This window comes from Oncorhynchus clarkii, chromosome 6, assembly GCF_045791955.1.
Source record: "Oncorhynchus clarkii lewisi isolate Uvic-CL-2024 chromosome 6, UVic_Ocla_1.0, whole genome shotgun sequence".
NCBI lineage: Eukaryota > Metazoa > Chordata > Actinopteri > Salmoniformes > Salmonidae > Oncorhynchus > Oncorhynchus clarkii.
Genome location: NC_092152.1, coordinates 31,229,445 through 31,245,180, shown reverse-complemented (window position 1 = coordinate 31,245,180; position 15,736 = coordinate 31,229,445). Strand labels below are relative to the sequence as shown.

The window sequence follows — 15,736 nt, the reverse complement described above, 5'->3', positions numbered from 1 at the left end:
GTAGCAATCAGGATTAGATAACGCCGATATCCGTGTTATTAGTGGTAAATCGGTGGTGGATGATGGTTGCAACTGAGATCAGCTGTGTGGGGGATTTTAGAGCATATTGATGGTTTAAGGAGAGATCAGCTGGCTATAATCTAGTGGCCAATCTTGGTTTCTATTGGCCCATAACTTGTATATCTTGGTCAGTCCTTGCATGATAGCTCTATGAATTTGAGAGTGGTTACATTTATCCAGGCACATCCCTCTGCCTTTTACTAAAACAGAGGTCAGGGGGAATCCACTTTGTTATTGTTTCGATTCCGGATTGCCCCTTTAAGGGTGAGGAATGAGAATGCAGTTCATCTTTTTCAAAAATCAGTTTTATTTCAGTCGCAGCAGTAAAAATCTGCCAAACATACAAATACAAGTACTAACCTCCAATGAGGAGCAACAGTACTTTGATGCATTGCAAAAGTGAAGAAAATGATATTTACAAAACATTGCACTAAAATTAAGGAACCACAAGGATTGAGAAGTAACCAGTGATGCAGAATGATTTTCAACCATTTGAAAGATGAATAGTCTCATCACAAAATACCATTTTGGAGTGATGCAAGGTTGCATTAGCAGAACAATAGAGCAACCATGTAAAGCAGAAAGATAATACATTTCATCCCAACAAAAGAGATTGTGCTGAAATCAATGACTCCGATGATACGTTACATTTTCTAACCAACTCTGTGGCATCACTTTCAGCATCCTATTTCAAAATGTGACAGACTACTTATTAAGCAGTTAAACCATCCTGTACATATCTAATAAGCTAGGTTACCTCAAAAGGTTTGTACTTATATATCCTCTTTACACTCTTTTACTTTGCTCCACTGCTTGCCCAACCATTTGGGACACATAATTCAATGGTCTAAATTCAATCTAATGTCACAGGCGTCAACCCTTAACAAAAGACTGTTCTGTTCTGTCCAGATCATTCAACAGGATCTGTCTGGTTCTAGCCAGACAGCAGACTGAGCGGTGTTCTGTTTCACGCCAGTGCTGCTGCATTTTGTCCTGAGAACAAACTGTCTCTTCGATTTTCAAAAAGAGGTTTCCCTTTTCCCGTCACTCCTTAACCTGAGGAACGATACAGTCCGTCTCATGTAAAGCCAACGAATGGCTGATGTTTGTAGTTACTGTATATTGGCTTCTTGTCGCACAGACTTCAGATGAGTTAAACAGAAAGGTCACCGGGGGAACCATGCAATACATTCAAATGCATCATGCTAAGGCAACGCCACAGCGTCAGCGAGCGGGAGATGTTGCCTTTTCTTTTGCAGATCTGATTTAGACCTAATATGAATTTTCTCTGAAGCTAATTCATTACTCCACACATCTGTTCCAACACAGATGTCTAACAGGGCTATCCTATACATCTACTGTATACTAGATGCACTCCCATACCTGACCTAGCACAGCCAAAGGGTCAGGGGACGTGAGTAGCATTGTTTTCTCTGGTAAGCCCTTAACACCCAACTGCCGCACTTCAATATGAAAAAGAAAGCAGAAAATAAGAAAAGGCTATGAATTCCAAAGCTCATAAAATCACCCTCTCTCATTAACGTTGATTGATACACATCCCATTGCTATAGCAGGGGGTCTGCCCATGATAATGTTTTCTTAGATATTAAATGCACTATTTCTCAATGAGCATCCCTGACATTCACATTTGTACACAACCATCACCAGATTCACCGGATGGTCTACACATGGAGTGAAATTAGTCCTCCTCCACATGTTGTGTCGTATTCTTTCCCTGTTTGTGACACGTGTGTGTGTGTGTGTGTGTTATAAGCAGGGCAATAAGGACACAGTTCAGTCTTTGGAGCTCATCCCTTCTCCTTGTAGGCCTTTAAAAGGGGGGTGATTTGGGGGCAGAGGGAGGTCAGGCTAGGGGAGTGTTTTGATCCTCTGAGGTTCGAATGTCATGGTCCATTCCCAGTCCAGTGGGGTGGTCAGTGCTCAGGCTCCTGGTGTACCAGCCTGATGGCCCATCAGGGGGTCTCCCCCCTCCCCTACCATACCATCCTGGGTGGGGGTCTGCTTCTCGGCCGTGATGACGATGGTGTTTTCATCCAGCAACTCACAGGTTGGGTTGGAGAAGGCCGACAGGGGCAGGGTGATCCTCTGCATCTCCCGCTCATACACACGCTGGTCATGCTGCTGCTTCAGGTCCCGACCTCTGCAGCAAACAACACATAGACAGAACAGGTTAGGTGGACTGTGGTACCAGGGGCGGAGCCAGAGGGGTGTCCGGGGTGGCACTGGACACCACTGACATCGGATTGGACACCCCGGGTGCCACACCAAAATGTTATTCCTTACTGGCAGTTTGATGCTGATTGACATCTCATTTCCCCTCTTGTTGAAAGAAGCAATTATTTAGACGTTTTCAAATCGAGGACGAGGAAGAGAGAATATTAACGTTGGTTGCGAGATACAGAAGAAGAACAAACAGAAGAAGAAGAGAACATTTTCACAGATCCACTAGCTCTTTTCGCGATTGGTGAAAGCATCATATTTGAAGTAAGTTAAGGTTTAGCGTCGGGTTTAGGTTTCCTGAACAACTTTTACGAAAGTTGAGTCGCTGTGTAAGTTAATGGAGCCAAAGGTCTAACGTTAACATACAGTTCATAAGATAAGAGAGATTGGTTCCCAATTTAGCCTAACATTATGTTTACATCTGTGCTAGTGATACACGCATATACAGTGCAGTGTCGTAAGTTACAGTATACGAATATTTAGCTAATGTGGGGTAACTAGTAGGTTACAGCTGTCAGTGTTCAGCAAGTTAACATTCAGCCATTTGAAATCCATTAACTCAGATTTTCGTACTTGAACTCAAAACGAACAATTGTTATTATCAATCTGTTAACGTTACTCAAAAGATTACCACAATTTGCAGATAGCCTGTTTGCTATCGTAAAGGTGTAAGAAATTTTAGCTAGCTAAGTTACTTACTGCAGAGTAGGGCTAGCCATGATCTAACTAGTAACTTACTGCAGAGTAGTCCTAGCCATGATCTAACTAGTAACTTACTGCAGAGTAGGGCCAGCCATGATCTAACTAGTAACTTACTGCAGAGTAGGGCCAGCCATGATCTAACTAGTAACTTACTGCAGAGTAGTCCTAGCCATGATCTAACTAGTAACTTACTGCAGAGTAGTCCTAGCCATGATCTAACTAGTAACTTACTGCAGAGTAGTCCTAGCCATGATCTAACTAGTAACTTACTGCAGAGTAGTCCTAGCCATGATCTAACTAGTAACTTACTGCAGAGTAGGGCCAGCCATGATCTAACTAGTAACTTACTGCAGAGTAGTCCTAGCCATGATCTAACTAGTAACTTACTGCAGAGTAGTCCTAGCCATGATCTAACTAGTAACTTACTGCAGAGTAGGGCCAGCCATGATCTAACTAGTAACTTACTGCAGAGTAGGGCCAGCCATGATCTAACTAGTAACTTACTGCAGAGTAGGGCCAGCCATGATCTAACTAGTAACTTACTGCAGAGTAGGGCTAGCCATGATCTAACTAGTAACTTACTGCAGAGTAGTCCCAGCCATGATCTAACTAGTAACTTACTGCAGAGTAGGGCTAGCCATGATCTAACTAGTAACTTACTGCAGAGTAGTCCCAGCCATGATCTAACTTACTGCAGAGTAGGGCCAGCCATGATCTAACTAGTAACTTACTGCAGAGTAGGGCCAGCCATGATCTAACTAGTAACTTACTGGAGAGTAGTCCTAGCCATGATCTAACTAGTAACTTACTGCAGAGTAGTCCTAGCCATGATCTAACTAGTAAATTACTGCAGAGTAGTCCTAGCCATGATCTAACTAGTAACTTACTGCAGAGTAGGGCCAGCCATGATCTAACTAGTAACTTACTGCAGAGTAGTCCCAGCCATGATCTAACTAGTAACTTACTGCAGAGTAGTCCTAGCCATGATCTAACTAGTAACTTACTGCAGAGTAGTCCTAGCCATGATCTAACTAGTAAATTACTGCAGAGTAGTCCTAGCCATGATCTAACTAGTAACTTACTGCAGAGTAGGGCCAGCCATGATCTAACTAGTAACTTACTGCAGAGTAGTCCCAGCCATGATCTAACTAGTAACTTACTGCAGAGTAGTCCTAGCCATGATCTAACTAGTAACTTACTGCAGAGTAGTCCTAGCCATGATCTAACTAGTAACTTACTGCAAAGTAGGGCCAGCCATGATCTAACTAGTAACTTACTGCAGAGTAGTCCTAGCCATGATCTAACTAGTAACTTACTGCAGAGTAGGGCCAGCCATGATCTAACTAGTAACTTACTGCAGAGTAGGGCCAGCCATGATCTAACTAGTAACTTACTGCAGAGTAGTCCTAGCCATGATCTAACTAGTAACTTACTGCAGAGTAGGGCCAGCCATGATCTAACTAGTAACTTACTGCAGAGTAGGGCCAGCCATGATCTAACTAGTAACTTACTGCAGAGTAGTCCTAGCCATGATCTAACTAGTAACTTACTGCAGAGTAGTCCTAGCCATGATCTAACTAGTAACTTACTGCAGAGTAGTCCTAGCCATGATCTAACTAGTAACTTACTGCAGAGTAGTCCTAGCCATGATCTAACTAGTAACTTACTGCAGAGTAGTCCCAGCCATGATCTAACTAGTAACTTACTGCAGAGTAGTCCCAGCCATGATCTAACTAGTAACTTACTGCAGAGTAGGGCCAGCCATGATCTAACTAGTAACTTACTGCAGAGTAGTCCCAGCCATGATCTAACTAGTAACTTACTGCAGAGTAGTCCCAGCCATGATCTAACTAGTAACTTACTGCAGAGTAGTCCTAGCCATGATCTAACTAGTAACTTACTGCAGAGTAGTCCTAGCCATGATCTAACTAGTAACTTACTGCCGAGTAGTCCTAGCCATGATCTAACTAGTAACTTACTGCAGAGTAGTCTTAGCCATGATCTAACTAGTAACTTACTGCAGAGTAGTCCTAGCCATGATCTAATTAGTAACTTAGGCCGGTAGTTGATTTTAACGTACAGTTATTATAAAGGGGATTTATAATTGAGATTGAGTTTGAGATTGGACTAAAATGTGGGTAATTGGATGCTTATATGTAACCATAGACTGTCTTATTTTTGCATTGGGTCAATTAAACATGAAAAGAAAGGGAGAGATCAGACTTTTTTTTAAAGAGGCAGAAACAGGCAGATCAAGTGCAAATAGACCCCAGCCTTTGCATCACCACCGGACCCCAGAGCAGCTCCCTACCTGAGGCTAGTCAGAGTCAGTGTGGTCAGACTTCACAAGGACCCAGTCTACCAACACCAGGTCAGAGAATCCACCAGACAGTCAGTCACATGCCCAGTTCAGAATTTAAGTTTAGCTTCAGCTTTTAATAGATGATTTTGTCAGATTAAGCCTCACTTTAAAATGTTGGTTGTTGATTCATGTGTGTTCTTGTTTGATGGCTGTGGTATTTTTATTTTGATTATACACTAATGGTCCTTGTGTTATTTTAATGTAATAGATGTATCAAGGGATGACACAGAGACCTCTGGCTCTGAGCAGGACAGTGAGCCAGAGCTGCCAGGAGATGTCATCGAGCCCCTCCCAACTGCATCAAACACCAGATATGCTGTTCCAAAAGGACCCAATGGTAGGCCAGGCCTATACTTTAAACTACACCCAATGGTAGGCCAGGCCTATACTTTAAACTACACCCAATGGTAGGCCAGGCCTATACTTTAAACTACACCCAATGGTAGGCCAGGCATATACTTTAAACTACACATTTTAGTTAGCAGCTGTTAGTATCTAATCTTGTGGATCCCTTTCCATAGAGATATGACACATTATTTAACGTGTATTTCAGACATTTCAAGATCCAGAGAAGAGGGTCCTGTACAGCCGTGTTTGAAAACATTTCCCAGAACTCAGCATGGTACTAGGAAAGGGGCTTTCAACAGCGCCTGGTATAAGGACAATTCATGGCTTAAATATTCTGTAAGTCAAGATTCAACTTATTGTTTTACCTGTAGGCATTTTTCTCTGCCCAATGCACCTGAATCTGCCTTCACATCACAGTCATGTTTCTCTGCCCAATACACCTGAATCTGCCTTCACATCACAGTCATGTTTCTCTGCCCAATACACCTGAATCTGCCTTCACACCACAGTCATGTTTCTCTGCCCAATACACCTGAATCTGCCTTCGCATCACAGTCATGTTTCTCTGCCCAATACACCTGAATCTGCCTTCACATCACAGTCAGGTTTTTGTAACTGGAAAAAGGCGCTGTTTAAAGATTCTGGGTTTAAGCTCCATTCGGAGACAGAGCATCATATCAATGCTATGTATGCTTGAAATCACCATAAAAGGGATATTGACAGCAACTCCTCAATGTTAGATGTCATAAATGAGGACTGGAAAAAGAAAGTGGAGGAAAACTGTACTTACATTAAAACAATTGCAGATGTGCTCCTATTAACTATCACTCAAAATATAGCGCACAGAGGTCATCGGGAGTCTGATGACTCTCACAACAAGGGTAATTTTTTGACAATCTTAGAAGAAATAGCAAAGCATGACCCTCTCATGGAGAAGAGGATGAATGCATGTGGCAATGCTAAGTACACAAGCCACCAAATCCAGAACAAAGTTATTGAGGGCTGAGCTGAGATGGTACAAAGTGAAATAATAAGAGAAGTAAAAGAAAGTTACGTTTTTAGTGTAATTGCAGATGAAATCAAAGATTTAAAGAAAAAATAACAAAAGTCTTTAGTTGTGAGGTACTATTACAACGGGGCCATCCACGAAAGATTTTTACACTTTCAGTCAGCTGAAAGATTAGATGTCTCACAAATTATAATTGATTGCCTTGATTAGGCCAATTCCAAAACTTTTCTTTGCTATTAGTTAACATAATATATATGAGCATAAATATGATAATCTAAATTTGTAATATTGATGGGCACAAATTATTTTTAAAGTCCATTTCTGCTTGATACCAGGTGTGTCAAATTGCAGTGTTTTTTTTGTAAATACATTTTTTTGTAAATAAACTATGCAATTTATGTAACACACAAATGCTATCTTATTATATATATAGAATTTTCTGAAAATATTTTGGATGTTCAACACTTATAGACCCAGATTATATATGAATGAAAACAGAGTGATTCAAGTCTCTCGTGTGTGTGTGTGTGTGTGTGTGTGTGTGTGTGTGTGTGTGTGTGTGTGTGTGTGTGTGAGAGAGAGAAAGAAATTGAGCTGCAGTTCTGAGGTAGAGACACTGACTATCCATAGTATGTTATAGAATTCTAGTGAAGTAACCCTTTATATGAAGTAACCCTTTTGGACCACACTATCTGCCACATTGAAGAACTCCGCGTTACGTGAATTATCACTTCTACCTCCAATCAGTAATCATACGATTCATTCATGCTCCTTAGATGCCATGTTAGGATTACACACTCATTTTCTGTCATGGTCTATGGACCCCCTGAAGTAGCCTTGGCCACCCCATGTATAAAACTCTAGTTCCGCCACTGTGTGGTACTGATCATAGTGTTGGGGCAGATTATATACACACATAAGGTTGACAGTTGCTATTTCACACTGCAGTTTGCAGAACTAATGTCTTTAACCTGAGGAAAACACAGCTTTAAATCAGAGGCTCATCATAGCGTGCCTCAGCAACTTATTTTGGCCTGGATAATCTTTCAAAACACTTGGAGAGCCATCTTGGGTCCTGATTTCTATTCATGACAAGAACGAGAGGTAGTGTCCCATGCTCAGTCTCATATCATTGGATGAGGCTATTTTTAAGTGTCCCAAGCTGAGTCTCATATCATTGGAAGAGGGTATTTTTAACAGTGTCCATTAATCTTGAGGTAGCAGAAATGACAGGGGCGGTTCAAGGCAGTATCTGGTCTGGTACAGGGAAGGGAATGTTTTGATGGAGACTGGGGGTAGGTGGTGGCAAGCATGCTGCAGTATGAGCTAAGCCAGTCCAGGCAGTATGAGCAAACCCAGTCCAGGCAGGTGACTGGAGTTGTCTCAAATGGCACCCTATTCCCTATATAGGGCTCTGGTAAAAAGTAGTGTACTATGTCGGGAATTGAGTGCCATTCGGGACACAATCTGAGGGTGTTGTGAGGTCTGCTATCTGCTGAGCCCCAGCCGGCACAGGGAACATGCCATACTGTTGGCCAGGAGCCTCTTCCTGCCCCCTGCTTCTATGCGACACTACGCCCCACTACAGCACTGATTCTACACATTGGGTCTGCGTTATGTCATGTTAGGAATCAGCAAATCCTCCTAACCTTCGCTATTTACTTATTGTGCGGCTATCCTTCCAAATCTTGTCTCGTTGACTCGACAAGCCTGGGTTTCAGAGGCTGTACCTTTTCCCTAAACCTAATATTACTGCATGAGAAAGAAAACGGCTAAAACTCTGTATGTACATATGATTGGAAATGGATCTAATCAACACATACACATATCATTGGTGGCATGGATTCACCATCAATATGTGATGATGCATGTTTACTATACATGTAGGAGGCTAAGCAAGCATCACATTACCCCCCCCCCCCCCTCTCTCTCTCTACTCTTTCAGAATCAAACGTGGGTGCCTAAAATACCCAGACCACAGGCATTCTCTTCCCTTGTTTTTCCATTACGTTTCTTGTTTTCACGTTGTTGTTGTCTTTGTGGCAGTTGGTCTCATTACATCCGAGTGACACTGCTCTACATCCTGGTAACATTCTGTGCCCACTGCCCACACATGCCCTCCCTCCACCCACTGGCATTCCGCCAAAGAGGTTCCAAGCACTCAGAGCTGCCGCCTTCATCATGAACACGACAAGTCTAAACTTGCCTGTGCAACGCTACATTCCAGTTTTGAATCACCACTACACCACTGTCTCTCTCGCAGTAGAACAAAGCATCTGTTGCAAATCGATGAAACATTGTGTTCCTACTCTCCGGAGAGGCACCATTTAGTCTTGTGGTGCACGCCATGTGCTCTAGTTCTTATGTCACTCACACATACCACGTGATACAACCCAACAAAGTAGTAAAACATAGCTAGGGTTGTAATGTGCTGTCTCTCCAGTTGTAGCACCTAATGTAGCATAGTGGCTGATACTGACCTCTTGTAGAAGTATCCGAAGGTGATGCCCACCCCGAGGAGGATGATAATGGACATCATGAGGATGCCAACCACATAGCCTGAAAGAGACATGACAAACCGGCTCTGGTTACCAAACTGAATTCACAAAAGTTTATATACAGTATGTATTTGAAAATGTGCATATCAGTGCAGTTCACTTGCAGTGAGGTAAATAATGCTGTTATGACTATGAGAATATTTTGAATCCTTTATAACTCATGACCATTTATATCCATCTCATTGTACCAAGCCGAGCTGCATCAAGCTGGCCCATTCTTTTTAATACTGTCCCTTTAGGCTCACATGTTATGGCCCTATGGCATCGCCCCTTTCCCCTATGGCTCAGCAATGAGATCAGGACATACCAAGAGTGCCCAGGTCCTTCTTCTTCTTGGGTCCTGTGCGTACCCTCTGGATGATGCCCATGACTGGCTGGACCGCATTACCCCCTCCCTGGGCAAGCCCAGACTTGGCCGGCTCAAAGATCTCTGTCTGTGCTGTGGTGAGGGGGCCTGCTTCTGCCTCTGTAGAGGGTTCGTCTGTGGAGACAATATGATCAACATCCAGTCCCCAAACACTGACCAACCGCCATGTAAGTTTGCTTTCTGTTTTTTCCGATGTTGTATTTGGGTTTCTGTACTTTAGGACACATGATAGTAATAGTTTTAACTCTATTTCTTGTTTAATGATTCACATTTCCCAGGCCGGCCAGAAGAGGCTCTTTACGTGCTTTATTGTAGAATCAACATTGAGATAAAATAAATGAGTGAATAGAGGAGGAAACTAATTTCCACTTGGTTCCATGTAGTAAGTAGCATGGTTTTTAATCACTGCCTTGTTTGACATCAATAAAGTTGACACAGAGGCTATCCTCAGATGGGCAGGAGCGCTACTGGATTAGTCTAATTTGTTTACTTTGGAAGCAGTTCTATAAAGAAAATGCATAATCAAAAATGACAGCCATTTCACAGCACAATGGGGCAGAAGCGCACTACACGTGACGTGATCGCAGTCTCAGGGAAAAGGAAACTGCAGCTGCGGATGTCAACATCTGCTCTCCAAAAAAGGTGTTTATCCAACTCTGCTGGAGTTAAAGAACATGAGGTCATAGCCAGCATTAGCCAATTGCCTGCTGTCTCCATGGGAAAGGTCTCATTTCCACCAATGGGTTGAGTAAGAGTTTCAGGCTTATACCTAACTTTAGGCAGCCGCCTGCCTAACAAGTTATGGCTCTTTAAAATGTAGCATCTGCAGGTTCCTTAAGGACAGGGCCCTTGTTATTGTTTGACATGTATTGTCTTCCCAGACAATGAGAGGTCAAAGATCAAACCCCCAGGAAACAGCCTCATGGTGGATTGACTTCTCTCACAGCTGTTCACATGGGAGAAGAAACTTCTCCAGATATGCCTAATCAGCAGGGTTATTAAAAATAAAATGCAGCAGTTTGTGTATAAATGCATAACCATAAAAAAATAACTACAGATATCTCTTGTCTAAAAATCTTCAGCTAAAGATCTCTAGTTTCCCTTTTTTTTTATATATATATTCTTTATTTAACTAAGCAAGTCAGTTTAGAACTTGCCTCCTAGAACTTGAGAAGAAATACATTCTAGGTTCCCGAGAAAGAAAGACACGCCTCCCATTAGTTTACTTGGTTCTCAAGGCCAACTCTTAGGGGGACATTCCCACCATAACACTTCTAGAGCCTCGCACCTTAATAATAACATTCACAGGGTTAGTTCGGAGAAAAACATTTACATTTCACCTCTTTAAAGTTAGCGATTTCTCAACTACAGTGACTTTCCTTTCCGAGAACTGCTTTGGGAATACATTTAGGGAAGGGCAGAGGAAGTAGCCCCCCTCCTCATCCAATAATGTGTTTTTACCCAGCCCTGACCTACATTTCAATGTGTGTGCATAATATATATTCCCTCTGCCAGGTATATGTTTATTTCTATTAGACCGATTATTACTTTTTTTATGACTGGGAAGCTAAATACCTTTGCAGGTGTCAATGTCACATGACTGTCTCTGTGCCTCAGCATCTGGGCCAGTCACGTAGCACCAGGGCTTCTCAGATGAGTCTGGGTTACGGCAGTAGTTATGTTCCCCAATACCTACAGAGCATGAAGAAAAGGACATCAACATCCTCACTGTTCCTCACGGGTGGAAAAACCCTCACGGTATAATTCATTACAAGCTTGCATAATGAACACAAAGGGTATGAAATATACTGTACTACTGAAATGCATGCTCTGGCTCTGTATTTTGCCAACAATATTGAAATGCATCAACCCTGACCTTACTAATATAACCCACACAGAGAGACTAGAGCCTCGAGTTATACACTCGTGTCAGGAACATCTATAACCAAACAAACATTTTTACCATCACAACAAATGTGCCATTTAAACCAGGGCACTTCTAGTGAACACCCCAGCAATGGTGGCCGGTGAGAACTTGCCAAATCAATGAACTATCAATTTGATGGTATATTACATGTTTGATTGTGTCATGAAATGACAATGTAATTTACCCATTTGTGAATCTCTATACGCCATAACATCATAGTCCCGGGTTGTGTTGGTCCAGTTCAGACAGGTTAGTCCTGTGTAGGAGCTCTGTTGCTCCCCTCTGTACTCTACACCGTTGGATTTGATGCAGTCTGGGGACACATTGATTTATGGAAAAATTAACATGTTCAGTTGAAAATAAAGAGGAGAAATTAATAGCAAATAAAACATCAACATACTGTAAGTGCAGAATCTAGAAGTAACACATTCAACAAGGAATTGCCACGAAAGTGCTGTAATCGTACATTCATATTAATTATCAACACAAAATGTATTCTTGAATCTCCTTGTTGTAAACAAATACATTTTAGAACTTGCATTTTCTTGGACTCAATTTCTCAGGTCTTAAGTCATAATGTAACCGATAATGTAATACGATTCTTAACTGATAAAGGGAGTATATTGAGTATATAACAAAAACAAATAAACATTATATGTAATAATAAATAGACTAGTGTGAACAAAGGCATTGCTTTTCAGTCGTCATAATAAGAGTATTGTGTTACCTTCAGCATTGGGTGTTCTGTCCGCTAAAGCAATGCTTAGCAAAACAAAGTGCAGCGATAAAAACATTCCGTCGACAGGATGAATAAAAACCAAAAATGATCAGTGCACGAAAGGAAATAGATGGGTTATTTAAAAAGAACAATATGTTTTGTTGTGGAAGAGCCTATGCTGAATAATTCAGTCAAACTGCTCTCCTCTCTGCAGACGAGCCCTTCTTCTTGTCAAAGCAAGATCTGTTTTCTTCGTAAACAGCCTCTCTCTCTCGCTCTCTCGGACAAGGAACGCCCCTTTGCACTGCAGTACCGGGCAGCGGCAGCTGCGGCGCTCTGCCCTTTTCAATGTCCTAGACGTAGAGCCAAAAGTGCTCCACTCAGAAACTCGCTCCATCCATTGGGACCAAATTGACATGCTCAGATTGGTTACTCGGCACTGAATAGTACACCTTTTAATATCGTATCGTCATGTAGTTATACGATTTGAATAACTCACTGTTTCTCTTGATGTTTGAGCAGCTAAAATGTAGTTTGTATAAGTAAATAATATATGGTTCCTTTAGGATCTGTTGATTTGAATGAACTGTGTTAAATGAAAAGGTTTTTAGATGGCCTTGTTATACTGATCCAACTGATCAATTGTATCATCCTTTTTTCTAATCTTCTTTTGATGGTAAGATTTAGGTGATCTCCTCCTTTGGCAGCACAGAGCAAAGCCAACCCACTGCCCCACCAACTACATTATCGGCTGCAGGAGACGTGGCAAAATGAATTGCAGAAAATGAAACAATGAGAAGCTCCTTAGAGTAACAGCATTGAAACACTTCTCCCTTGTTTGTTCCCCATTCGGCCTGCTGGCCCACTAGGCCCAAAGGAACACATTACGGAACTTATCATAGATTTCCCCCCTGCCCTACTTCACCAGCATACAAAACAACACTCTGAATATAGAGACTGCCCAGAGTCCAGACACCGTCCCACTGTATCTCTCAAAAAGCCTCTCTGCCTTCCTGAGCTGTCCAAAGATTACCCCAAAAGACTCACACTATAAAGTATGAGTGCTGGTAATAGACTTGACTTGCAACACTTAACATATTACCTCAATTATTACCCCCAAGTCATAAGACTCCTGAACATCTAATCAAATGGCTACCCAGACTATTTGCATTGCAGCTACTCTCTGTTATTATTTATGCATAGTCACTTTAATTACTCTACCTACATGTACATATTACCTAAATTACCTCGACTAACCGTTGCCCCCACACATAGACTCTGTACGGGTACCCCCGTATATAGCCTCGCTATTGCTATTTTACTGCTGCTCTTTAATTACTTGTTAATTTTATTTTAAGTGTTATACTTATCTATTTTTACTTAACACTTATTTTTCTTAACTTCTTAAAACATTGTTGGTTAAGGGCTCGTAAGTAAGCATTTCACTAAGGTCTACCTACACCTGTTGTATTCGGCGAATGTGACAAGTACAAAGCTATGCCCTTTGCTCCCTCCACACAACCTTCCTCCACCACCCACCCCCCTCTCTCCGCCATGTTCTCCCTCAGCCTCGGTCCCTGACAGGACATCAGAAGGCCATGGGGACTGGAGGGGGCCGATGTTAAATGCTGCCCCCTCTCCCTGTACAGGCAGCTGGGTGCTCAAAGGAGAGAGGCCCCTGTCATTGTTGGCTGACCACAGCAGAAGGAGAGAGCCACAGGCCACTGGCAGAGCATGACTCATTCACTCAGCAGCCGCTTTTCAAACAAACGTCACCCTGCTTTCAAACAATTACCAATACAAACACTCTCCCTCTCTCTCGTACTCTCTATCCCATACTATAGTCACTCCGTCTTTCTTCCCCATGCCAATACAAATACTCTCTCACACCCAGTTCTCTCTCTGGTTCATCTAAACACACACACACACACTCTCTAATGCAGTATATTACTTAATTGTCAGTCCTAAAAACCAATCTCACACGGACAGACTTCGTATATTTATTAACTTTACATTGAGTTGACCTAAATCACGTTGTGTTGATGCTGAGTAAAGTGTGAATGTTCACTCTTATTATTTCCTTAACCAGAACTGCACTGACTGGCAGAATGTCAGTTAGAGAAGATTCCTTGTGACACTAATGGAACACTCAGCTCATAAAATACTTGTTCCTGTCTGCAGTGTCTAATCATTTCATTACCTGGACACAGACTTAATGAAACCTCCAAGGCTGTATCCAGGTAAACCTTCGGTCTCAGGGAAATGGTAACAAAAGCTCTAATAAGGCCAGACGGACAGCCTCCAGGTTCCTATTAAACCCTCGCCAGAGTGCAGGAAGCACGTACGCACACACACACACCTTCCAGAAAAGGCCCAACTTTCCTTTTCTTAATTATGTATGGAACGTTTCCAATGGAAAACCATTTGGACAGTTAAATAGGTCATTGTTAGACAGATGAGGGGGAAAAAACACTGAAATAAGAAAATGGGAAATTGTTGTTTATAAGATTAGGCGAGTCATGTTTTTTTAATTAATTTCATTATATGTATGTTCTAGTTCAGGAAGACTCAAGGACAGAAATCAGAACATGTTATCTGTCCATCTTTGTCTGGAACTAGCACAGAGTTCACAGATCTTTTTTTCTGTTTGTTTTAAAAGCACTTGAACCTCAGTGCCGGGTGTCACAGTGGGTAAGTCGGCAGACCTACCTTTAAGTGTTCTGGTACTGTTCCTACTCCAAGCCTGCTGTGGTTTGCTCTCAGACACATAAATCCTATAGGATTATCTCTCATTTCTAAGACGTGTCTGAGGAACACGTACTGCATAATTCCCACGTATGAGTCATTAAGTGGTTACATAAAGTAAGTGAATAGGGAACTGGTAAAGAAACTGGCTAACATGTCACCCAGTTGCTCTTAGACCTGTATGTTAACATTGTAATTAACACAGGAGGGGAAAAAATGACCAGTTCAGAAACAGTCCTACTTTATAATGCCTGCTCCAACAGTCTACAAGGACATATTAGAAAGGTCATTCAGGCCCAATGTACACACAAACACTTCTAAAGAGTGTGAACAGTAGCCGTTCAAATATTTGCCTGCCACCAATAGAACAAAAAGGAGTAGACTGCTGTGATAATGGTGTAAGACTGTTCTAGTGTGGGGTGTTGCACGGCAACCAGCAACAGTACAGTCAATCATCTGAGGGAAGCAGGCAGTCTGACAATGGACACTTATCCAGGCAGGAGACTGGCCACTAATGGAGCATAAAGCCTTGTATGCCCATTCTGTTCACCAACCCTCCTGTCTGTCTGCCTCTACTCCCGACGGCCGCCGGCATTACATCACTGTCTGTCTCCCACTGCTGCAGATGAAGCCCAATAAGACGTGGCTAATGCGGAAAGATGAGCAGGAGAGAAGAAAAGGCAACGTAGCCTACTATAG

The 15,736-nt window shown here is 42.2% G+C and overlaps 1 protein-coding gene across 1 annotated transcript; it reads right to left on the bottom strand.

Annotated features, from left to right (window-relative positions):
- Positions 1–349: 349 nt before the first annotated feature.
- Positions 350–12,621, bottom strand: LOC139410969 (phosphoinositide-3-kinase-interacting protein 1-like). The gene is made up of 6 exons (XM_071156709.1): positions 12,302–12,621; positions 11,759–11,887; positions 11,223–11,339; positions 9,588–9,761; positions 9,203–9,281; positions 350–2,221 (listed from the first exon to the last, which is right to left on the bottom strand). The coding sequence occupies exons 1-6, from the start codon at positions 12,366–12,368 to the stop codon at positions 2,002–2,004; spliced, it is 786 nt and encodes a 261-aa protein (XP_071012810.1). The 5' UTR covers positions 12,369–12,621; the 3' UTR covers positions 350–2,001.
- Between the last annotated feature and the right edge of the window lie 3,115 nt (positions 12,622–15,736).

Excerpts from the sequence above, each read along its gene's own strand:
- LOC139410969 (XM_071156709.1), bottom strand. The coding sequence starts at position 12,368 with ATGTTTTTATCGCTGCACTTTGTTTTGCTAAGCATTGCTTTAGCGGAC. Across the intron at positions 11,340-11,758 it reads GTATAGAGATTCACAAATGG|GTATTGGGGAACATAACTAC; the intron begins GTAAATTACATT and ends CATGCTCTGTAG. Across the intron at positions 9,762-11,222 it reads TGACATTGACACCTGCAAAG|ACGAACCCTCTACAGAGGCA; the intron begins GTATTTAGCTTC and ends TTGTCTCCACAG.